The 25,446-nt window shown below is 41.3% G+C and overlaps 1 protein-coding gene across 1 annotated transcript; it reads left to right on the top strand.

The window, feature by feature from the left end:
• Positions 1-1,018: 1,018 nt before the first annotated feature.
• On the top strand, positions 1,019-23,474 carry LOC144590072 (G-protein coupled receptor family C group 6 member A-like). The gene is made up of 6 exons (XM_078394939.1): positions 1,019-1,212; positions 8,624-8,931; positions 13,220-13,977; positions 17,797-17,997; positions 20,644-20,764; positions 22,357-23,474. The coding sequence occupies exons 1-6, from the start codon at positions 1,019-1,021 to the stop codon at positions 23,472-23,474; spliced, it is 2,700 nt and encodes an 899-aa protein (XP_078251065.1).
• The last annotated feature ends 1,972 nt before the right edge of the window (positions 23,475-25,446 follow it).

Below are 25,446 nucleotides of genomic sequence, written 5' to 3'. Positions count from 1 at the left end.
ATTTCATGCCTTTCCCTAGAGATGATCTGAGACTGAACGCAACTGTTCAGTTAATATTTTCATGAAATAATATTTTCATGCAAAATATTATTCGAGGGAAATTTTATGTGATTGACATTTAAAAAAAAGATATGTCTCAGCAATGTTTCTTTAAATTGTAAAGGATTTTGTTTTCCTTTTAGCATAATGTATTCATTATTTAACTGTGAATTGTTTTCTTTTGATCCAACTTCTGTTATTAAGTATATATTCTGACATATGGCTTATTTTACAAGAATTTTGAGGAAAGGTCTCGACCCGAAACATCACCCATTCCTTCTATCCAGAGGTGCTGCCTGTCCCGCCGAGTTACTCCAGCATTTTGTGTCTATGTTGTACATGTATATGTCCTGATTGTACTCATGCATGGTATGTTTATTGCATAGCACACAAAATAATGTTTCACTGTATCTCGGTACACTTGACAATAATAAACAAATACCAATTGCAATATTTGTGAATAAACCAAAACGTGAAATCATAACTGCCAGAGGATATTTTAAGTAATACCATCAGTTTGAAATTCATATTTTTGTTTGATGCTCACACATAACATGTCACTCTGTCTGGTGAAAGCATTTTCAAATCAATCAAAATTGCAATTGACAAAAAAAAAGTTTTGCCTGACTTCCTTAAAAGCTAGAAAGATTTTTAGAGCTAATATTCTACATCTGTTCAAAGTGTTGTGTTAAATTTCCCTCTCATATTTCAACAGATTCATTTAAAATAAACAATAAAGGGAAATAAACGCTATTTCCATGCACCTACTATGGTCTTGGGATATTCCAAACATTATAATAGCCAGACAAATACTATGAAAAACACAGCTAATTTCATATGTGAAAATAATTTTACAGTAGGAAATTTAATACAAGAGTAGCTCCTCCCAAAAATGGGTCGTGTTACATCACGATGTATTCAGCTGCGAGTACAAATGTGCCTCATCTAAACTCCGAATCTACCTGCTGAGTTGTTAAACATGATTTCCACACTTACAATACTCATCTTTATTTGTTGGCTCTCAGTTTTATGTGCAATCAGACTCTGTGATAACTCTCATCAGCCTGTAGTAATCAGTGCTCCAGGAGACATCATCATTGGTGGGATCTTTCCAATCCATGGAAAAGTGGAGTTAGTAAACCGAACACAACCAGGAACATTAAGCTGCTCGGAGTAAGTGTGCATCAATCTACACTAGCTTTCCCTTTGATTTTTGTTATTGTATTTTTAAGAGGGGTTAGTTTCAATTATCTTAAAGATGTTTTAAAGGAACTAAGTAAGAAAGGCATTTTGATGTTGTCTGTCAGAACTTTACAATGCCCCAGAATGTTGACCAGCCAGTGGAGTATAGCCAGATTCTCTCGACTATAACAAATGAACCTGCAACCTCTCCCATCCCTGTACATATTGGGTTCATTGAGTAATAGAGTCATAATCATAGCGTCATATGGCGTGGAAACAGTCCCTTTGGCCCAATGTGCCCTCACGGACTAACATGTTCTACCTACAATAGTCCTACCTGCATGCATTTGACCCATATCCCTCTAAACCTCTTCTATCCATGTACCTGCCTAAATGGTTCTTGAACGTTGTGATGCTTCTCAAGAAAAATGTTTCTCAACTACTTCCTCTGGCAGGTCGTTCCATACACCCATCACCCATGTGAAAAATGTTACCCCTCAGGTTCCTATTAAATATTTCCTCCCTCACCTTAAAACTATGTCCTCTTGTTCTTAATTCCCCTACTCTGGGCTCTGTGCGTCTACCCGATCTATTCCCATTACCTGATCTATTCCTCTCATCATTTTGTACATGGTTTGTACATGCTTTCGATGAGCGCATCAGAAACCACCTATTTATATTTTGCATTTGCAATTCCTTTCTTAAACAAACTGTGTAATGCAACTGTTCTAAAAGGAGTGCGCCTTACATTTTTGAAGCACATGGAATCCATAACAACCATTTACATTTATATATTATTCTTAATATAAAACATCCTAAGAAGCTTTTCAGGTACAATCCCAAACAAAATGTAATGTTGTGTAATATAGGGAGGTTTTAGATCTGATGATGGAATGCTTGGTCAAATAATGAGATTTTAACGGGTGTCTTTAAAGAGGAAGTGGTACTAAGGCAGAAAAATGAACTTTGGGACAAGGTGGCAGACGAACAAGAGACCAGGGATCTCAGCAATTTTTAGGTGTGTAGCAGTTTACATAGCTTTCAAGTAATATAAAAAAAAACCCTTCAGGCATGAAGCCCAGCAGGGAATAGCTCTGGCTCAAAAAAAGGGAGATCAAACTCGAGAGCTTGCAATGCCAAAAAAAGCTTGATGCCAAAGAAAATTTCTGAATAAGAGGGACCGTCAATGAAAGAGAAAGTAGAATGTGGAAGTACGAACACAAAAGAAACAACTATAAGAGGTTAAATAGGTATATAAACATTTTTTGTTATAAACCAGCCAACAGGGTTATAAACCAGCTATGGGTGGGCCCTTACAGAATGAAACGGGGAAAATTACGTTGAGAAATAAAAACATTATAAAGTACTCAAAAATGTTTTGTCTTTACTTGTCTTATATCTCATTTATGAGATGTGAGTGAATAAATAGCTGAAGGAAGTTAGCAATAAACATTATTATTGGAGAATGAATGACAGTGAAAGACAATAACCCTGCAGGATCAGTGAGGGTTTTGAAGGAAATGGCTATGGAACTAGTGATGCATTACTTGACATATTTTAAAATTCCATGGATTCTAGATGATGTCCAACAGATTGGGAGGCAGCATTTAGAAAATAATAATAAAATTCAACGGAGTCAACCTGGATTTATGAAAATGAAATCAGATTTGGCAAATTAATTTGACTATTTTAAAGTTATAACTATCAGAATAAATATGAATAAATCAGTTGATTTTGCATTTGGCATTCAATAAGGTGCTACACAAGAGATAATTAAAGTCCGGGAGCAGAGCAAGGACGCCCGTTGGCTGAGCAGTAAAGTAAGTGCTAATCACAGTTCAACAGGCAGTTTAAAAAGAGCGCCAAAAGGAAGTAGTAGGCAATTTGAAAAGTCCGGGAGCAGAGCAAGGACGCCCGTTGGCTGAGCAGTAAAGTAAGTGCTAATCACAGTTCAACAGGCAGTTTAAAAAGAGCGCCAAAAGGAAGTAGTAGGCAATTTGAAAAGTCCGGGAGCAGAGCAAGGACGCCCGTTGGCTGAGCAGTAAAGTAAGTGCTAATCACAGTTCAACAGGCAGTTTAAAAAGAGCGCCAAAAGGAAGTAGTAGGCAATTTGAAAAGTCCGGGAGCAGAGCAAGGACGCCCGTTGGCTGAGCAGTAAAGTAAGTGCTAATCACAGTTCAACAGGCAGTTTAAGTGGGAAGTCAGGTAAATTGGACAATCAGGCAATTTAAATTGGTGATATAAGCAAGGCTCACAAAAGGGTGCAGCCCTGTTCAGGTGCAGCGCCCAGTGAGGGAAGTGCCCAGTGAGAAAAGTGCGAGTCTTCGGCGAGGAGGCTGAGGTGAGGAGGATACCATTGTTTTAAGCCAGAGCTGGTTATAGGCACAAGGTGATGGCGGAAAAGTTGGTGCGGTGTGTTTCCTGCAGGATGTGGGAAGACAGGGACGTCGCGGGAGCTTCTGGGAGCTACACCTGCAAGAACTGTGTCCAGGTGCAGCTCCTGAAGGGACGTGTGGTGGAGTTGGAGAGGCAGTTGGATGACCTCAGGGCCATCCGGGAATGCGAGAGTTTCCTCGACAGGACCTATTGTGAGGCTGTCACGCCAAGGGTCCAGGTCGAGCGAAGGTGGGAGACTGTTTCCGGGGGGAGTGGACGTGGACTACAGGAGACCCCAGTGGCTGTGCCTATTGCAAATAGGTATACCCTCTTGGGAACTGTCGGGGCAGAAGACGTTTCCAGTCCGAGTGGCGGACCTGTTGGCAAGGATACACGACAGGGGAGACCGAAGTCTGGAAGAGCCGTAGTGGTCGGTGACTCCATAGTCCGAGGGACGGACAGAAGATTCTGTGGCAGCAGGAGGGACTTGAGGATGGTCTGTTGCCTCCCTGGTGCCAGGGTTCAACACATCACAGACCGGCTTCAGAAAATCCTAGCGAGGGAAGGCGATCAACCTGAAGTCGTTGTGCACGTGGGCACGAATGACGTCGGGCGGAAGAGGAAGGAGGTGCTACAGCGGGAGTTTAGAGAGTTGGGAAAAACGCTGAGAAGTAGGACGTCGAAGGTAGTTATCTCTGGACTGCTACCGGTACCTCGTGCTGGTGAGGCCAGGAACAGAGAGATAGAGGGTATGAATTTATGGCTGAGGGACTGGTGCAGAGAGCAGGGATTTAGATTTCTGGACCACTGGGATCTCTTCTGGGCTAGGGGTGACTTGTACAAAAGGGACGGGTTGCATCTTAACAGCAGGGGGACAAACATTCTGGCAGGCAGGTTTGCTAGTGTGACACCTGTGGCTTTAAACTAAGTAGTGGGGGGGAGGGGTTAACAAATTGTGAATATGAAGATGAGGTAAAAGGGAATACAGGAGATATTGCAAAAGACTCTCGGAAGAATGGGAACAGAAGTTCTAGAGCGGAAAAGAAATTAAGGGCAGGGCCAATTGTGAACGATGTGAGAGGGGAGGTAAATACAGAAGTTAAAGTGTTGTGCTTAAATGCGCGTAGTATAAAAAATAAAGTGGATGAGCTTGAGGCTCAGTTAGTCATGGGCAAGTATGATGTTGTAGGGATCACTGAGACATGGCTACAAGAGGACCAGGGCTGGGAACTGAATATTCAGGGGTACACAACGTATAGAAAAGACAGACAGGTGGGCAGAGGGGGTGGGGTTGCTCTGATGGTAAGGAATGATATTCATTCCCTTGCAAGGGGTGACATAGAATCAGGAGATGTTGAATCAGTATGGATAGAAATGAGAAATTGTAAGGGTAAAAAGACCCTAATGGGAGTTATCTATAGGCCCCCAAACAGTAGCCTCGATTTAGGGTGCAAGTTAAATCAGGAGATAAAATTGGCGTGTCAAAAATGTAATGCTACGGTGGTTATGGGAGATTTCAACATGCAGGTAGACTGGGAAAATCAGGTTGGAAATGGACCCCAGGAAAGAGAGTTTGTAGAGTGCCTTCGAGATGGATTCTTAGAACAGCTTGTACTGGAGCCTACCAGGGAGAAGGCAATTCTGGATTTAGTGTTGTGTAATGATCCTGATCTGATAAGGGGACTAGAGGTAAAAGAGCCATTAGGAGGCAGTGATCACAACATGATAAGTTTTACTCTGCAAATGGAAAGGCAGAAGGGAAAATCGGAAGTGTCGGTATTACAGTATAGCAAAGGGGATTACAGAGGCATGAGGCGGGAGCTGGCCAAAATTGATTGGAAGGAGGCCCTAGCAGGGAAGACGGTAGAACAGCAATGGCAGGTATTCCTGGGAATAATGCAGAGGTTGCAGGATCAATTTATTCCAAAGAGGTGGAAAGACTCTAAGGGGAGTAAGAGACACCTGTGGCTGACAAGGGAAGTCAGGGACAGCATAAAAATTAAGGAGAGGAAGTATAACATAGCAAAGAAGAGTGGGAAGACAGAGGATTGGGACTCTTTTAAAGAGCAACAAAAGTTAACTAAAAAGGCAATACGAGGAGAAAAGATGAGGTACGAGGGTAAACTAGCCAATAATATAAAGGAGGATAGCAAAAGTTTTTTTAGGTACGTGAAGAGGAAAAAAATAGTCAAGGCAAATGTGGGTCCCTTGAAGACAGAAGCAGGGGAATTTATTATGGGGAACAAAGAAATGGCAGACGAGTTAAACCGTTACTTTGGATCTGTCTTCACTGAGGAAGATACACACAATCTCCCAAATGTTCTAGGGGCTGGAGAACCTAGGGTGATGGAGGAACTGAAGGAAATCCACATTAGGCAGGAAATGGTTTTGGGTAGACTGATGGGACTGAAGGCTGATAAATCCCCAGGGCCTGATGGTCTGCATCCCAGAGTACTTAAGGAGGTGGCTCTAGAAATAGTGGAAGCATTGGAGATCATTTTTCAATGTTCTATAGATTCAGGATCAGTTCCTGTGGATTGGAGAATAGCAAATGTTATCCCACTTTTTAAGAAAGGAGGGAGAGAGAAAACGGGTAATTATAGACCAGTTAGTCTGACATCAGTGGTGGGGAAAATGCTGGAGTCAATTATAAAAGACGAAATTGCTGAGCATTTGGATAGCAGTAACGGGATCGTTCCGAGTCAGCATGGATTTACGAAGGGGAAATCATGCTTGACAAATCTACTGGAATTTTTTGAGGATGTAACTAGGAAAATTGACAAGGGAGAGTCAGTGGATGTGGTGTACCTCGACTTTCAGAAAGCCTTCGACAAGGTCCCACATAGGAGATTAGTGGGCAAAATTAGGGCACATGGTATTGGGGGTAGGGTACTGACATGGATAGAAAATTGGTTAACAGACAGAAAGCAAAGAGTGGGGATAAATGGGTCCCTTTCGGAATGGCAGGCAGTGACCAGTGGGGTACCGCAAGGTTCGGTGCTGGGACCCCAGCTATTTACGATATACATTAATGACTTAGACGAAGGGATTAAAAGTACCATTAGCAAATTTGCAGATGATACTAAGTTGGGGGGTAGTGTGAATTGTGAGGAAGATGCAATAAGGCTGCAGGGTGACCTGGACAGGTTGTGTGAGTGGGCGGATACATGGCAGATGCAGTTTAATGTAGATAAGTGTGAGGTTATTCACTTTGGAAGTAAGAATAGAAAGGCAGATTATTATCTGAATGGTGTCAAGTTAGGAGGAGGGGGAGTTCAACGAGATCTGGGTGTCCTAGTGCATCAGTCAATGAAAGGAAGCATGCAGGTTCAGCAGGCAGTGAAGAAAGCCAATGGAATGTTGGCCTTCGTAACAAGAGGAGTTGAGTATAGGAGCAAAGAGGTCCTTCTACAGTTGTACCGGGCCCTGGTGAGACCGCACCTGGAGTACTGTGTGCAGTTTTGGTCTCCAAATTTGAGGAAGGATATTCTTGCTATGGAGGGCGTGCAGCGTAGGTTCACTAGATTAATTCCCGGAATGGCGGGACTGTCGTATGTTGAAAGGCTGGAGCGATTGGGCTTGTATACACTGGAATTTAGAAGGATGAGGGGGGATCTTATTGAAACATATAAGATAATTAGGGGATTGGACACATTAGAGGCAGATAACATGTTCCCAATGTTGGGAGAGTCCAGAACAAGGGGCCACAGTTTGAGAATAAGGGGTAGGCCATTTAGAACGGAGATGAGGAAGAACTTTTTCAGTCAGAGGGTGGTGAAGGTGTGGAATTCTCTGCCTCAGAAGGCAGTGGAGGCCAGTTCGTTGGATGCTTTCAAGAGAGAGCTGGATAGAGCTCTTAAGGATAGCGGAGTGAGGGGGTATGGGGAGAAGGCAGGAACGGGGTACTGATTGAGAGTGATCAGCCATGATCGCATTGAATGGCGGTGCTGGCTCGAAGGGCTGAATGGCCTACTCCTGCACCTATTGTCTATTGTCTATTGTCTATTGTCTAAACAAAATCAGGGTGCACAGTATTGTTGGTAGTATACCAATATGGATTGTGGATGAGTTAATGGATTGAAAACACAGAGAAGAAATAAACAGATTGTAAATAGTAGGGTACTGAATGTCTTGGTACAGAGTTCCTAGCTGTTCACACACTATATCAATGATTTGTGTACGTGGATCAAGTGTAATATGATACTGCAGTATTATCTATAAGGAGGATGCAGAAACATTTCAAGGAGATATAGACAGGCCAAGAGAAAGTGGTACTGAGATAAAGGATTGTCCATGATCTTAATGAATGGTGAAGCAGGCACAAAGGGGTAAATAATCTTTCGCAATCGCTATTTCTTCTGTTCAAATCAATCTCTTTAACCAAGCTTTTGGTCAGCTTCCTTAATACTGCCTACAGTAGCATTTTTGTTTGATAGCTTTGAAGTCACTCAGAATAATTTGTCATATTAAAGGCACTATATAAATATGTTGCTAGATTAGCAAGCACAATGTTATCTTGGTTCTGCACTAATCCCACCACATTTAGGTCATTCAATAGAAATAACAGATACAAATACATATTTCCCAATGAATACATAAGAACATAAGAAAACTGAGGCAGGAATTGACCACAAGGCCCCTCATGCCTGCCCCACTATTTAATATGATCATGGCAGATCTACCCAACCCTCCATTCATCATTTGTGCCAATTCCCCATAGCCCTTAATTTCCTGTTCCTTCAATAGATGTTCTACTTTCTCTTTAAATATCCCCAATGAACCAGCCTCCCTATTCTTCAGGGACAGAGAATTCCAGAGATTCACCACCCTTCAGAAGAGGTTCCTGAGCAAACAAATAATTCCTACCGTTAGTACTTAAAGATGAAAAAAAACTGTCTAACAATCACACAAGATGGAATATAAAAACTGTTAAACTTAACGATTCGTTCATAAAATGTGGAGAAAATATTTGACAAAATGCATTCAAAATAAGGGTAAAATCGTTGTGTTTTTATAATCTTCCTAGATTTCGATTTAACCATTTCATCATGGCCCAGGCTATGGTACACGTTATCCAGCAAATAAACAATTCTTCCATGCTACCAGGCATCAAATTAGGATATGAAATTCATGACAGCTGCACTGATGTCGTCGCTGCAGTACAAGCCACTATGAAATTCCTTTCAAAATTTAATTCCTCGGAAAATAGCATTGAAGTTCACTGCAATTACACAGACTATGTACCTGCTGCAAAAGTGGTTGTGGCGAGTTTGTTCTCAGAAATCACAATTGTGATTGCAAGACTGTTGAACCTTTACCTCATCCCACAGGTATGTATGTTTAGATTTTAATAAGTGAAAGTAGTTATTTGTTTCTCACCTGTGAGATATCGTAATTCATTTTTGAGATATGGTCATCGGGAGCAAGGGTGGCATTTAATTTCCTCCCCTTGCTATGCTTGAAAAGTGTTTGACAAGACTGTGCCAGCTAGAGATGGACAAATTAAGGTCAGTGTGGGCAGTGTAGTGCAGCGTTACAGTTGCTGCCTTAAAACACCAGAGATCTGGGTCCTGACTACAGGTGCTTGTCTATACGGAGTTTGTATGTTCTTCCCCTGACCTGCGTGGGTTTTCCCCGGGAGCTCCGGTTTCCTCTAACACTCCAAAGATGTACAGGTTTGTAGGCTTGGTAAAATCGTAAATCGTCCCAAGTGTATGTAGGGCAGTGCTAATGTGCAGGGATCACTGGTCAGCGCAGACTCGGTGGGCAAAAAGGCCTGTTACTGCACTGTATCTCTAAACAAAACTAAACCAAACTTGAAAGGGGAATCATACTTCCATCTATTGAAAATTTACTGCAGAGGCCATTCAATCTATCATACGTATGCTGTTTGGCTATGACTAGCCCAACCAAATCCAAGAATTTATTTCCATTCTGCTTTTTGTCCATTAATAAAACTCCAATCCATGCCAGTATATTACCTCAAGTTACAATCTCAATAGTCAATAGTCGTTTATCAAAGCCGCCTGAAAATTCCAATTACACTGCATCATTTGGCATGCTCTTGTCTATTCTGTTGGTGACCACTTCAAAAACACATAAAAAGACTTGTCAAGCATGATTTCACTTTCCTAAACCCATCCTAAACATTGATGGCACAAAAGTAGAGATGGTTGAAAGCTTCGTTATTAGGAGTAAATATCCCCAGCAATTTGTCCTGTACCTGCCATATCGAAGCAATGGCCAAGAAGGTTCTGGTTTTTGATTCACCTAATCTGGGTAAAAGACTGTGGATGCATCCTGTCTATTCCTATCATGATCTTATATACCTCTGTAAGATTACCCCTTAGTCTCTTGTGCACTAAGGAATAAAGTTTTAGCTTGCCCAATCTCTCCCTATAGCTCAGGCTGGCAAGTCATGGTAACATCCTTGTAAATCTTTTCTGCACTATTTCTATCTTATAGCTTTCCAGCTTTCTGTTACAATTTTATTTGAATCAGTATTCTCACAATTTTAAAGGGTAGGATGATTTGAAATTGGAGATTGCCCACAAGATTTGTTTGTTGTAAGTTGGTAAGTTGAAACTACTTACATCAGTCTGATCTATAACCTGACTGAGAAAGGCTTGATAGAAAATATCCAATACTACTATGTCATTTTTGCATTGAACTCAATGTCAGCAAAATAACTAAACCAGGAATAAAATAGCACTATTTTTTTCTCCTAATTTCTTTCCTCAGTAATTATAAAACAATATTGCTTTTTGGGTATAAAAAAGTTCAGTGTGTGTATATACACATACTCACAAGTACACACTCGCACACAATACAATACAATACAATACAATACATCTTTATTGTCATTGTACAGGGGTACAACGAGATTGGGAATGCACCTTCCATACGATGCAATAAATTAATTAGCTAATCAGTATAAATTTATACAACCCAGTGAAACAAAATTAGAAACAGTTTTAAAACAGTATAAAGTTCAAATAGGTCTGTGCCGGTTCACTGTGCGATGTGACCATCCGGCTCAGCAGGACCGGTTCATAGCAGCTATGGCCCTGGGAATGAAGCTGTTCCTGAGTCTGGAGGTGCGGGCGTGGAAGGCCTTGTAGCGTGTGTGTGTGTGTGTGTGTGTGTGTGTGTGTGTGTGTGTGTGTGTGTGTGTGTGTGTGTGTGTGTGTGTGTGTGTGTGTGTGTGTGTGTGTGTGTGTGTGTGTGTGTGTGTGTGTGTGTGTGTGTGTGTGTGTGTGTGTGTGTGTGTGTGTGTGTGTGTGTGTGTGTGTGTGTGTGTGTGTGTGTGTGTGTGTGTGTGTGTGTGTGTGTGTGTGTGTGTGTGTGTGTGTGTGTGTGTGTGTGTGTGTGTGTGTGTGTGTGTGTGTGTGTGTGTGTGTGTGTGTGTGTGTGTGTGTGTGTGTGTGTGTGTGTGTGTGTGTGTGTGTGTGTGTGTGTGTGTGTGTGTGTGTGTGTGTGTGTGTGTGTGTGTGTGTGTGTGTGTGTGTGTGTGTGTGTGTGTGTGTGTGTGTGTGTGTGTGTGTGTGTGTGTGTGTGTGTGTGTGTGTGTGTGTGTGTGTGTGTGTGTGTGTGTGTGTGTGTGTGTGTGTGTGTGTGTGTGTGTGTGTGTGTGTGTGTGTGTGTGTGTGTGTGTGTGTGTGTGTGTGTGTGTGTGTGTGTGTGTGTGTGTGTGTGTGTGTGTGTGTGTGTGTGTGTGTGTGTGTGTGTGTGTGTGTGTGTGTGTGTGTGTGTGTGTGTGTGTGTGTGTGTGTGTGTGTGTGTGTGTGTGTGTGTGTGTGTGTGTGTGTGTGTGTGTGTGTGTGTGTGTGTGTGTGTGTGTGTGTGTGTGTGTGTGTGTGTGTGTGTGTGTGTGTGTGTGTGTGTGTGTGTGTGTGTGTGTGTGTGTGTGTGTGTGTGTGTGTGTGTGTGTGTGTGTGTGTGTGTGTGTGTGTGTGTGTGTGTGTGTGTGTGTGTGTGTGTGTGTGTGTGTGTGTGTGTGTGTGTGTGTGTGTGTGTGTGTGTGTGTGTGTGTGTGTGTGTGTGTGTGTGTGTGTGTGTGTGTGTGTGTGTGTGTGTGTGTGTGTGTGTGTGTGTGTGTGTGTGTGTGTGTGTGTGTGTGTGTGTGTGTGTGTGTGTGTGTGTGTGTGTGTGTGTGTGTGTGTGTGTGTGTGTGTGTGTGTGTGTGTGTGTGTGTGTGTGTGTGTGTGTGTGTGTGTGTGTGTGTGTGTGTGTGTGTGTGTGTGTGTGTGTGTGTGTGTGTGTGTGTGTGTGTGTGTGTGTGTGTGTGTGTGTGTGTGTGTGTGTGTGTGTGTGTGTGTGTGTGTGTGTGTGTGTGTGTGTGTGTGTGTGTGTGTGTGTGTGTGTGTGTGTGTGTGTGTGTGTGTGTGTGTGTGTGTGTGTGTGTGTGTGTGTGTGTGTGTGTGTGTGTGTGTGTGTGTGTGTGTGTGTGTGTGTGTGTGTGTGTGTGTGTGTGTGTGTGTGTGTGTGTGTGTGTGTGTGTGTGTGTGTGTGTGTGTGTGTGTGTGTGTGTGTGTGTGTGTGTGTGTGTGTGTGTGTGTGTGTGTGTGTGTGTGTGTGTGTGTGTGTGTGTGTGTGTGTGTGTGTGTGTGTGTGTGTGTGTGTGTGTGTGTGTGTGTGTGTGTGTGTGTGTGTGTGTGTGTGTGTGTGTGTGTGTGTACGTACTTGTGAGTACTTGTGAGTATGTGTATATACACACTGAACTTTTTTTCTCTCTCGTTTATCATATTGTTTACAGTATACTTTGTTTATGTATTCTGTTGTGCTGCAGGAAGTAAGAATTTAATTGTTCTATCTGGGACATATGACAATAAAACACTCTTGACTCTTGACTCATATATTTGGACACAAAGTGCAGGAGTAACTGCTGGCAGCATCTCTGGAGAATATGGACAGGTTATGTTTTGGGTTGATTCATTTCCTCTCGGCCTGAAACGTTCCTGTCCATGTTCCCCTGAGATGCTGCCTGATCTACTGAGTTACTCCAGCACTTTGTGTCCTCTTGTGTATTAACCGGCATCTGGAGGTCTTTGTTTTTATGTTGATATCCTCACATTATTGGTATTTGCTTAAAAGAAGATTTGATTGTCATATGTTGAAAGACTGGAGCGACTATGCTTGTATACACAGGAATTTAGAAGGATGAGAGGGGATCTTATCGAAACATATAAGATTATTAAGGGGTTGGACACATTAGAGGCAGGAAACATGTTCCCAATGTTGGGGGAGTCCAGAACCAGGGGCCACAGTTTGAGAATAAGGGGTAGGCCATTTAGAACATAGATGAGGAAAAACTTTTTCAGTCAGAGTTGTGAATCTGTGGAATTCTCTGCCTCAGAGGGCAGTGGAGGCCAATTCTCTGAATACATTCAAGAGAGAGCTAGATAGAGCTCTTAAGGATAGCGGAGTCAGGGGGTATGGGGAGAAAGCGGGAACGGGGTACTGATTGAGAATGATCAGCCATGATCACATTGAATGGCCTACTCCTGCACCTATTGTCTATTGTCTATTGTCTATTGTCTATTGCATTTATCAACATTTTCAAGTACATAAAAAATTGTTTTTATCTTTTAACATTGCTCTCTCCTTGACTCTTGACAGGTAGCTTACGCTGCATCGGCAGAAATACTCAGTGACAAAACAAAGTTTGCATCATTTTTCCGGACTGTCCCTAGTGACAAGTATCAAATAATGGCCATTGCCCAATTGATTGTACATTTCAACTGGAACTGGGTTGCAGTCATTGCAACTGAAGATGATTACGGGCAGTCAGCACTAAACAGTTTTATCCTACATGCACAGAATCAGAATATATGTGTTGATTTTCGTTTTTTGATCCCTACTGTGAGTGGTGACAAACAGGACAATAAGATCACAGAAGCTGCAAAAAAAATTCAGAATTCAACTGCACAAGTTATAGTCGCATTTATTAGGTCAAATGATATCAGCAAACTGTTTGCATTATTGATCGAAAGAAAAGTAAATAAAACCTGGATTGCCAGTGAAGCCTGGTCCCATTCTGGAATGGTTGCCAACATGATGCAGATCGAAAAAGTAGGAACTATTTTGGGCTTTACATTCAAAAGTGGAACTATTCCAAATTTTAATGAACACTTGAAACAGTTGCTGGCACATCCGAACAATGCCAACGATTATATGAAAGAATTTTTAAGCATTGCACGTAGTAACACAAGTTCACAGTCAAATGACAATCATGAAGATAACAGGATAATTGGAAAGACCAATAACGCGTTTAACTATGGTGTATACTTAACAATCAATGCTATTGTTAATGCCCTTCAGAGACTACTCAATTGTACTCAACAAACGTGCAATAGAAATTTTGATTTTCCACCATGGCAGGTAAAGATATTAGGTTTCTTTGTGTAATAGCCAGGCATCTCTAAAACATTAACACACTACTGCACTTCCTTGCCGCCAGACCTTCACCTTCCAGCGTTATTGTTCCAGGACTTTCATAACTGGGATTACTCTTCCATATTTCACTTCATTAAGACATTTGCTGCTTCATTACTATTAGGACATAGAACATAGAACAGTCCAGCACAGGAGCAGCCCCTTCGGCCCACAATGTCTGTACCAAACATGATGCCAGGTCCGTTTCTAAAATAATCCACAGAAATCCAGAGGTGGAATTCTCTGCCTCAGAAGGCAGTGGAGGCCAATTCTCTGAATGCATTCAAGAGAGAGCTGGATAGAGCTCTTAAGGATAGTGGAGTCAGGGGGTATGGGGAGAAGGCAGGAACGGGGTACTGATTGAGAATGATCAGCCATGATCACATTGAATGGCGGTGCTGGCTCAAAGGGCCGAATGGCCTCCTCCTGCACCTATTGTCTACCTCGTCTTCAAATTTCTTTCCTCAAATACTCGTACCCCTGAAGTCCACTACATGTTTGTACTTGATTTGTACAATCTATTTGACTCATGGAATCAGAGAAAATTCATGATTCTAGGCCCATTCAGCCCATTCTGTCTGTACCAGTCAAAATAGAACTATCCAGCCTATCTCCCACCCTCCAGCACCATATCCATGCTCTTGCAGTTCAGAGGGGTGTCCAGTCCATACCCAAAGTGTAGAGAGGGTCTTTTCCTCCATCATCCATTCAGACAGTGAGTTCAAAAGCCCTAACTGCTCTGAGTAGAGTATCTCAACCACTCCTAAAGGTTGACATGGGGATCTGCAGTAAAAGCATACAAAGTGCTGGAGTAACTCAGCAGGTCAGGCAGCATTGCTGGAGGACATGTATAGTGAAGTTTCAAGTTAGAAGAAGGGTCTGACCTGAAACATTGCCTATCCATTTTCTCCAGAAATGCTGTCTGACTTGAGTTACTCCAGCATTGTATTTTTTCACTCCTAAAAGGGCTGGTTTCATTGTTTAAACAATACCCACTCGTCCAAGGGTTCCCAACCTGGGATAAATATACCCCCAGGGGGTACATTTCACCTACCATTATTGTTATTTGAACTTAAAATAATAATGTTAAAAACAGTATTTTTAAATTTTTCCTTTGTCAGTTGCTTTATTATGGTAGAAGTGTAAGCTCAAATTACTGAACGAAACAGAGTGGGGGTAAATTTACTTTCAAAAAGTTGCTAGGGGTAAACGGGATGAAAAAGGTTGTGAACCCCTGCTAGTCAAAGGCTCACTAATTAGCAGAGAAGGTCTGTTTTAATATCTTGACAAATTTTGGCCAAATTGTCCATTACCTGCTAACTTAAATGGAACAAACCCCTAATTTATGTAACCTCAGTTTAAACTACACTTCACTCTGCCTCGGCAAGGCTGCCAGCATAATCAAGGACCAGTCTAATCCCATCAGACGCGAGGTACAGAAGTTTGAAAATGCAAACCTTCAGATTCAGGAACAGTTTCTTCCCAGCTGTTGTCAGGCAACTGAGCATTCCTCTCATCAACTAGAGTGCATTTCTGACCACCCATCTAGCTCAGTGGAGACTTTTGAACTATCTTTAATTGGACTCTATCGGACTTCAATGTTATATCTTTGCACTAAATGTTGTACCCTTTATATTTTTTTGTGTACTGTGGGCGGCTTGATTGTAGTCACGTACAGTCTTTCCTTTGATTGGAAACCTTTTCATTGCACCTTGGTACACGTGACTATAATAAAGTAAAGTAAAGTAAATTAAACTAAATATTGCACTCTCTCCTAGGCCAACATATCTTTCTTAGAAAAAGACACAAGGTGCTGGAATAAGTCAGCGGGTCAGGCTGCATCTCTGGAGAACATGGATATGTGATGTTTCCAGACATCATCTATCCATGTTTTCCAGACATGTTGCCTGACCCGCTGACTTAGTCCTGCACCTTTTGCCCTTTTTTGTAAAACTCGCATCTGCAATTCCTCGTGACTCTATATCCTCCTCAGAACTATTTTGCCATACTCTAAGGCTTTTATTGATGGCAGCATAACCTCTCCACCTCGTACTTAAGTCTTCCAGATTTGAAGGCCAACATTCCATCAACTTTTTTGAACATTTTCCTTTGAACCCTCACTGCATCAAATTAGAATATAATTTATGTCATTATTTTGAGATCAAACGAAGCCTCCCATGTGTCTTCTCTATAATCCATTTGCCACAAATTTGTCTGCTCACTTACTTTATGAATATGATTCCATCTGCAATATTCACAATGGCGAATATATCTCTGTTGCAGGCAAACTTGGATTTGGTTTCTTGTCCCATCAGCTGATGGTTATAGGTATCATGAAGATCCATGGCTAGGTCATTACGCGAATCCATTAGTTGCCATCTGCTGATACCTGACCAATAACCCGCCTCTGTTTCCTGCTGCTCAGCAGATTTCAAACCAGTTCGAAGACATACCATCAGTTCCATCAGCTTTAACTTTAGCTAACATTTTAACATAACATTTTAGCTAACATAAAATATTTCACCCTACCAGGGTATATGTGACAATAAAGTATCATTGAATCTTCATACTGAGAATTAAAAAAAAAAAAAATTTAAAATATTTTTATTCAGGACAGAGTTAAATGACATAGCAATGAACGTACAGATGTACATTTTAAATGAATCAACACGAAGTAAAAAAGAGACATTGTAATAAGAAGCACTCAAATAATACACAAAAGAAAAGTACAAGAATATACAGAAACATAAAAGAAATAGAAATAATTAAAAATAATAATAATGCAAAATTCCAAGAGTCCAAACATCCCATCAGTCACACACCTCACCCATCCCGCCCACCCCACCCTGGCTAATTAAGAATGAAAAGTGCACCTACAAATAACAGAATTTAACAAACCAGCCCTTAGTCCGGCAGAACCTGCAAGTCTGTAAAGTATGACAAAAAATGTTGCCATTTGTGAAAAAAATTATCAGTACATCCCCTCAATGTATATTTAATTTTCTCAAGTTTAAGAAAAAACACTGCATCTTTGAGCCACTGTGACACAGAGGGAGGGTTAGGGTTACTGAGAAATTTTATGAAAACCCTTCTGAAAATCTTTATAATTAGCATCAACAGACATTCCCCAGTAGATTCTTTAATCACCTCTTCAAAAAATACAATTACGTTCATTTGGCACGGTGGCCCTATCTGATTCGCTGGAAATGTTCACGGTGTTAAGCTATCTGGTCCTTTTTTATTGACTAGTAATTTTCTGAAAAAAAAGTTATCCAAAATTGGAGATTTACAACTGGGGTACTAGTAAAGGTTTTTGCAGCTTCCCATCCTCTTCTTCTTGGAAAGAAGTGAAGTTTTGCCTTCTTTGCAAAAACTTAAAACCATGAAAAGATCTATAATGCCTGCCTAAAGAAATATATGTTTTTGTCACCACAAGCATGAGTAAACTCCTTCCTGGGAACCCCTGCTTTCCAAAGTTAGCAGCTTTCCTGAGCTGCTACTTTGGAAGAACTGGAACTCATAGATCCTGTTGAAGTTCCTTTCCAGAAACTGGAATATTAACGGAAGTAAGGAACAACCAAGCCAAATAGTACTCTTCCTGCTTAATATAAATTCTATCCATTGTTGAAAAGAATCCATTACTTAACCCAAGACCCACTTTAGCTTGTGCAATTTGCATTTACCAGAACCGGAATATGATGTTTCTAATCTGTATTCAACATTTCTATATCAAGTTCAAATAATTGACGATTGCTTCATTTACAGTTGATCAATGAATTGAAAAATGTCAAGTTTATGACAGAAAATGGCCAATTTGAGTTTGACAGTTCAGGAGATTACTCAAGCGGTTATGACGTCATACACTGGAAATTGATGAATGGTTCTATACGATTTGTAAGAGTTGGTGACTACAATGTGACAACAAAGTTGATTAATATCAGTGCTGATTTCAACCAAATTGCCCAGGTATTTATTTAAATTTATGCCTTTTCCCTGCAGAATTTATGTTAAATACATATTGCGAAATAATATGGATTAGAACTGTACTTCTGTATTGTATAAAGCTTCTTAATGGTTTTAAGCTTTCAGTAATTTGCAAATTCACACTCAGGTGAAAATTTAGGAAGATTGTTGAGTTGTGAATGGTTCAAAATATTTTAAGCACTTTACAAAAAGTTATATATTTACTATATTTTAACTGTACATTAAAAAGCTATCATTTGGAATTAAAAATCTTGTTATCTGTTGCATTGTTCTTAAGGATGACAGGCAAAATTCAAATTATTAAATATTGTGATAACAACGAGGAAAATAAAACTAAAACAGCAGGCAAGGATATTTCTAAAAATCCAAGCACAATTGTATAACCAGATTGCATTAAGTGAGCATAGCTATGGGCACTCACATGGGGCCTAGCTATGCCTGCCTCTTTGTCAGATATGTCGAACAATCCCTGTTCCAGACGTACACTGGCCCCGAACTCTACCCCCGCTACATTGACAACTGCATTGGTGCTACCTCCTGTACCCATGCAGAACTTACTGACTTCATACATTTCATCACTAATTTCCATCCAGCTCTTAAATATACTTGGACCAACTCCGACATCTCCCTACCGTTTCTGGATCTCACCATCTCCATCATAGGAGACAGACTAGTGACCAACATCTGCTACAAACCAACTGACTCCCACAGCTATCTGGATTACACTTCTTCCCACCTTGTCTCCTGAAAAGTCTATCCCCTACTCCGAATTCCTCCGTCTACGCCGCATCTGCGCCCAGGATGAGGTGTTTCACACTAAGGCATCAGAGATGTCCTCATTCTTTAGGAAACGGGGCTTCCCCTCTTCCATTATAAATGGGGCTCTCACTAGGGCCTCCTCTATATCTCGCAGCTCCGCTCTTGGTCCCCCTCCACCCATTCGTAACAAGGACAGTCCCCCTTGTTCTCACCTTCCACCCCATCAGCCAGCGTATACAACAAATTATCCTCCAACATTTCTGTCACCTCGAATGGGATCCCACTACTGGCCACATCTTCCCATCTCCTCCCCTTCCTGCTTTCCACAGAGACCGTTCCCTCCGTAACTCCCTGGTCCACTCGTCCCTTCCTACCCAAACCACCCCCTCCCCAGGCATTTTCTCCTGCAACCGCAGGAGATGCAACACCTGTCCCTTTACCTCCCCCCTCAACTCCATCCAAGGACCCAAACATTCTTTCCTGGTGAGGCAGAGGTTCACCTGCACCTCCTCCAACCTCATCTATTGTATCCGCTGTTCCAGATGTCAATTTCTCTACATCGGCGAGACCAAACGCAGGCTCGGCGATCGTTTCGCTCAACACCTTCGCTCAGTCCGCCTTAACCAACCTGATCTCCCGGTGGCTGAGCACTTCAACTCCCCCTCCCAGTCTGACCTTTCTGTCATGGGCCTCCTCCAGTGTCATAGTGAGGCCCACCACAAATTGGAGGAACAGCACCTCATATTTTGCTTGGGCAGCTTACAGCCCAGCGGTATGAACATTGACTTCTCTAACTTTAGATAGCTCCTCTATTCCTCCCTTCTCCTCCCCCTTCCCAGTTCTCCCACTGTCTTCCTGTCTCCACCTATATCCTTTCATTGTCCTGCCCCCTCCCCTGACATCAGTCTGAAGAAGGGTCTCGACCCGAAACGTCACCCATTCTTTCTCTCCAGAGATGCTGCCTGACCCGTTGAGTTACTCCAGCATTTTGTCATACCAAGTGATAGAGGATGTCAGTTTCCAATGGGAAAGATTAATTAAACTAAGCAAGTAAACATATTAACCATCAAGATAACTTGATTCATACACTTGGTATATTCTAATGTTTTAACTACTGGTATCCTGGCATATTGAATGATTTGAGTGAAATTAAACCAAAACATTGTATATGAAATCCATTTAAAACTTTAATGGTGTCCTGGGTTGCATGCTTCCTTTGTATTTTCTTCATAAGTTCCAGCATCTGGTACTTCAATTTAATTTCTTGTAGGGCTTTGGCCGAATTATTTGACCAAGTCTTTAAGATCTCTCCAGCTGATTCTAAGGACACAAAGCGCTGAAGTGACCCATTGGATCAGGCAGCAATTCTGGAGATGGTGCTTGACCAGCAGAGTTATACTCCAGCATTTTGTGTCCTTTTTGTAAACCAGCATCTGCAGTTCCTTGTGTCTACATTTTATGAGCCAATTGTAATTCTGATAGATTATGTTCATCAGGAACTCAATTTAATAATCTTAATGCTGTTTTTTTCAGGAATAGGTAATATATAAATTTTTCATCAATTGGCCATTCTGGTGTGGAATAGCCAACTCTGCAGACCTTTTAAAATCTTGCCCATAATTACTTGATCGGCAAAGCAAAGAAGCTTGAATTATATTTATGAGTGTGACTTAAATCCAGTTTGAGGAATTTCCTCTGAGAATTTTGCAAAAACCGACCACCATTCTCCCATAATTATTTCATTAAAAAATATTTTCACTGTTCTTCTCCACTGTTCCTAAAGATGTCTTAAGGCAATAGCTTGCAAGGAGTACTGTTACAGGCAAAACCTTTAGTTACTCAGGCATTTTCACTTTTTGTCTCTCATAGGCTGAAGCTTATCGTTGCTCAAGAACCTGCATACCTGGAGAGAAAAAGACAATTATACCTGAAAACAATTGTTGTTACGATTGCAGTAACTGCACTTCGGGAACTTACACAAAAGAAAATGGTAGGTATCAGGATGGTAGGAAGAAAATCCAACATAATTTATTAAAGTCATAAAGTTATATGCAGACTATGGACTAGGTACATCATTGGACATTCAGGTTGTAAGGTTGCAAATTATATTTAGAACCAGATGCCTTTTAACAAGCTGCTTCATAATTGTCTCCAAATAGTTATAAACCAGGACCAAAATTATTTTTATTGAATCCGAGGTCCAAGCTTGGATATCAGTCTTGAAAGCAGTTAATTATTTTCTTTCTTTTATAGCATGCATACTTTAGGGTCTCACTTTTCCAGCGAGCAAAAGGTTTTCATGTTTTAATCGGTTCAAACGGTTGTGGATTTAGAAAAGGGTGCAGAATCCGATGAAAAATTGGCAAAGGAAGTTTATAAGGTGGTCTCTGAGATAAAGTAAATTCAATTTTGAAATTGACTTTGGACAAATTAAGGTTGTTGTGTATGTAACCAATTCTGACATGGTTGTCATTTGAAATTCTTGCTGTCGATGATAAAATAATTTCTGAAACTTACAGCACAGAAACTCTCTGAAGACAGTTGCTTGTTATATTGCTGAACAGTCCACAGTGAAGTTTGAAAACCTCAATAACTCAATGAGTGTTTTTAATAAAATGCCAAGAGTAATATTGCTGAAATAGTTATGATTAATTAAGTTACTTTAGGAATTTATCATACTACAAAATCTATTTCTGGCACCAAAAATGTCACTTTAGAATTAGTGTAAGAAGAAAGGTTGAAAATATTTTCAAAAACCTTTGAAATATTTTAATCGATATTCCTCCTTCATATCACTTGATAGCACTTGATGACTGCCTGTTATTAATTGCTAGTTAGTATAAATATTTAATAGTCCCTCTCCCAGTAGTTCTGTTTTATAGATGTGAAATTTAGGTCATGATGTGTGCAAATTACAGAAAAATATGTGTTTGAAGTATAATAGAAAATGCAAGATAATATTCTCTTTAGTGGTGAATGCAAATTAGAAATCATTCAATTGGTTGAGGATGTTTTGTTCTGTTTTAGATTCTTATTTTGTGCTAGCAGCACAATGACAAAGAGCAATGGGGAGGTTGATTTCAGTACAATCCATGCCTCTGACACATATCAATAACGGAAAAGTGATCATTGGCATTGGATTAATACCTCAGAATTATGTGGACTAAAGGGTAACTTTGCCTGATGTGCATTATCCCGAAGGTCAGGGTCAAAAAGCAACAGCATTATATGATGTAACCCTGTTTGAAACTTCTATTACCAGCCTCTTCCTACTATACTGCAGAACCGATAATCGTAAGCTGTAAATTGCTTCTGTGCCTTTATTTAGTTGTGAGTAGTTTTACAATTTTTTGCTCCCTGTGCAGAAGCCATGACTGAAAGGAGTGCACGTCAAGCATTTTATTATTTAGCCAAATTCCAAAGATGCACTGACAGTGAATGAGACTTCATGCTGGTAGCCAAGCACGTGAAATTACATTTAATATGACCAAATTACATTTAACCAAGAACCAAGAATATTTCAAATCATGCAGTTTCACAAATTCAGTGCACAGTGTACATGATATTTCTTTCTTGCTGCAGATTCGACCGAGTGTATGAACTGCCCAGAAAACCAATGGTCCAATACAGGAAGTTCAACTTGCCAAAATGCTACTGTGGAGTATCTGCAATGGGGAAATCCCCTTTCTATTGTGCTAATCATATTTGCCATTTTAGGAAAACTTATTGTGTGTGTGGTAAGCATATTGGTTATAAAACATCTGAGCACACCTGCTGTGAAAGCTGCAGGAGGTTGGATGTGTTCCATAATGCTGTTATCACTGGTAGCTGGTTTGGTCAGTTCTATATTGTTTATTGGAGAGCCATCTAATCTCATTTGTAATATCCGGCAACCACTTTTTGGCATCAGCTTTACGCTTTGTGTTTCTTGCATTTTGATTAAATCTTTTAGGATCATCTTCGCTTTTAGTTTTAATCCAACTGTCCGTAAACATCTCAAGTTTTTTTATAAGCCAGTCCCCATTCTAGTTTTTACCACAGGAGTTCAAGTGGTGATTTGTACAGTGTGGTTATCTTTGAATCCTCCAAAGGTTGTGGAATGGAGACTCAATCCCCAAATTATTTTGATGCAATGTGATGAAGGGTCCCTTGAAGCATTTGGAATAATGTTGGGATACATTGCTTTCCTTGCTTTTATCTGCTTCATTCTTGCTTACAGAGGAAGAAAGGCCCCCAGACTGTATAACGAGGCAAGATTGATCACATTTAGCATGCTTGTTTACTTAATTGTGTGGATTTCTTTTGGAATTGTATATCTTCAAGTGGTAAAGAACAAATATTCCTCAATAATTGAATCAGTTGCGATATTAGCATCAATCTATAGTATTTTATGTTGCCATTTCATTCCAACCTGCTATGTAGTTTACTTCAAGAAAGAAAGTAATGTTCAGTCAAATTATCTGACCCATGCAAGGGAACATTTCAAACAGAAAGGACAGTTTGTATGTCCAGTTGTAAAAATGCTAAGGAATTCTCCAGTTTCTTTTGAAGAACGGCTTTCCTCCGTGATAGAAGTGAAGGCCAGTCCTGAAAATGAATGCCCCATTAATCAGCAAACTGAACACACAAACCAGAACAAAAGTTTCCAGAATCAAAGAGTTGCATCAATCTGCTTGAGAAAAAGACGTAGAAGTTGTTAATTGCTTTTAGCCCATGTATGAAATCGTGAGGAAAAAATGCAGGCTAAATTATTTTCATATTAACTGTTACAATTAGTTTAGACAATAGAAAGGCACAGATCCTTGTTTCATCCTTTTAAATATTAGCAGGTGAATGCTAAAATTCATGTAGCAGTTTATCAACTATTTAAAGTCACCATTAATCAACTTGAACTGAATTGACATACACTTGTACCCACTTAGCTTTACCCCACAGAGCACTGATTCATTACAACATCAGTCAAAAGACGCAGATACAAACCCACAGTATTTTCAAAGAGAAGTCCACTGAGGCCACAAGCATTGGGTATCTGCCATGTATGCTGCCTTCCTCACTGTTATGTTGGTAACTTGTAAAATATAAACCAACCTTGTCCTCCACTGACATCGGTGCAGCAAAATGTCGCCCATAGCCTAGTGTGGACAGGCTGCCTGTGAGGGCTGGCTTTAAGATCAATGGTTCATACGTTCATAGGCTCTCGGAGCGGAATTAGGCCATTCAGCCCATCAAGTCTACTCCACCATTTAATCATGGCTGATCTATCTTTCCCTCTCAACCCCATTCTCCTGCGTTCTCCCAATAACCCCTGACACTATTACTAATCAAGAATCTATTTACCTCTGCCTTAAAAATATCCATTGACCTGGTCTCCACATCCTTCTGTGGCAGAGTTCCACAGATTCACCACCAGAAAGGTGCAGCCACTCAGCACTGAATGTTGAGGCTCACGGCTGCACTCTGGCACACTGTGTGTGGACCATTTCCGGGGACAGGCAGCACCTAATCTAGGCGTTGACAGGATGGGAAGGTGTTCCAGTTACTCAGGATCTCTCGGATGTTTTGCAAGCTGGTGTTTCCCCCCACCCCAGCTCTCACCAGCCGAGAAGTCGCCATTTTAAGGTGAAGGGGAAAAGATTTAATAGGACTCTGAGGGGTAACTTTTTCACACAAAGGGTGGTGGATGTATGGCACAAGCTGCCATAGGAAGTAGTTACGGCAGGGTCTATCCCAACATTTAAGAAGCAGTTAGACAGGTACATGGATAGGACAGGTTTGGAGGGATATGGACCAAATGCTGGCAGGTGGGACTAGTGTTGCTGGGACATATTGGCCGATGTTGGCAAGTTGGGCCAAAGGGCCTGTTTCCACACTGCATCACTCTATATCAAATCCAATAGGTGGTGATGGGAGGGACGGTAAGGTCCATGTGGTCTGTCAACACCACCCAGCATCCCCAGCAGTGGCCCAAACTCACAATGCCTGACCAACCTAACGGCACACTCGCCAGCACCCTGTCCACACAGACACACCAGGCAATTCATTGCTGGGTTCATCCAGATTTCCCAGCACCAGGGTGGTGCAACGGTTTCTGCCTAACAGTGCCAGAGTCCCGGGTTCGATCCTGACTAAGGATGCTGTCTGTATGGAGTTTGTACGTTCTCTCCGTGACCTGTGTGGGTTTTCCCCAGGAGCTCCGGTTTCCTCCAAACACTTCAAAGATGAACAGGTTTGTAGGCTAATTGACTTGGTATAATTGTAAATTGTCCCCAGAGTGTGTAGGATAGTGTTAGTGTGTGGGATGAATGCTGGACGTCGTGGACTCGGTTGGCCGAAGGGCCTGTTTCCGCGCTGTATCTCTATATCTGATTCAAAATCGAAATCTAAATTACCAGGTTCTTGGGCAGAAATACATCCAGAGGGTGAGTCCATACTGGGTTCCACACAAAGCAGCACTGCCGGTAACACATCTCTCTATTCATAAGGTATTCCAACTCTGGAGTGAGGCCACAGGCAAATTGGAGGAACCGCACCTCATATTTATTTCGCTTGGGTAACTTACAACCCAGTGGTATGAACATTGAATTCTCTCATTTTAAGTAAATTCAAATCATACTGCCCTCCCCTGCCCCCTCCCTCCTTGCCCCCTTCCTCTCCCCAGTCGTTTTACCACTT

Source organism: Rhinoraja longicauda, unplaced genomic scaffold (genome assembly GCF_053455715.1).
Source record: "Rhinoraja longicauda isolate Sanriku21f unplaced genomic scaffold, sRhiLon1.1 Scf000114, whole genome shotgun sequence".
NCBI classification, from domain to species: Eukaryota; Metazoa; Chordata; class Chondrichthyes; order Rajiformes; family Arhynchobatidae; genus Rhinoraja; species Rhinoraja longicauda.
Note: the sequence above shows the minus strand (reverse complement) of the source record. Positions and strands in the feature narration are given on the sequence as shown.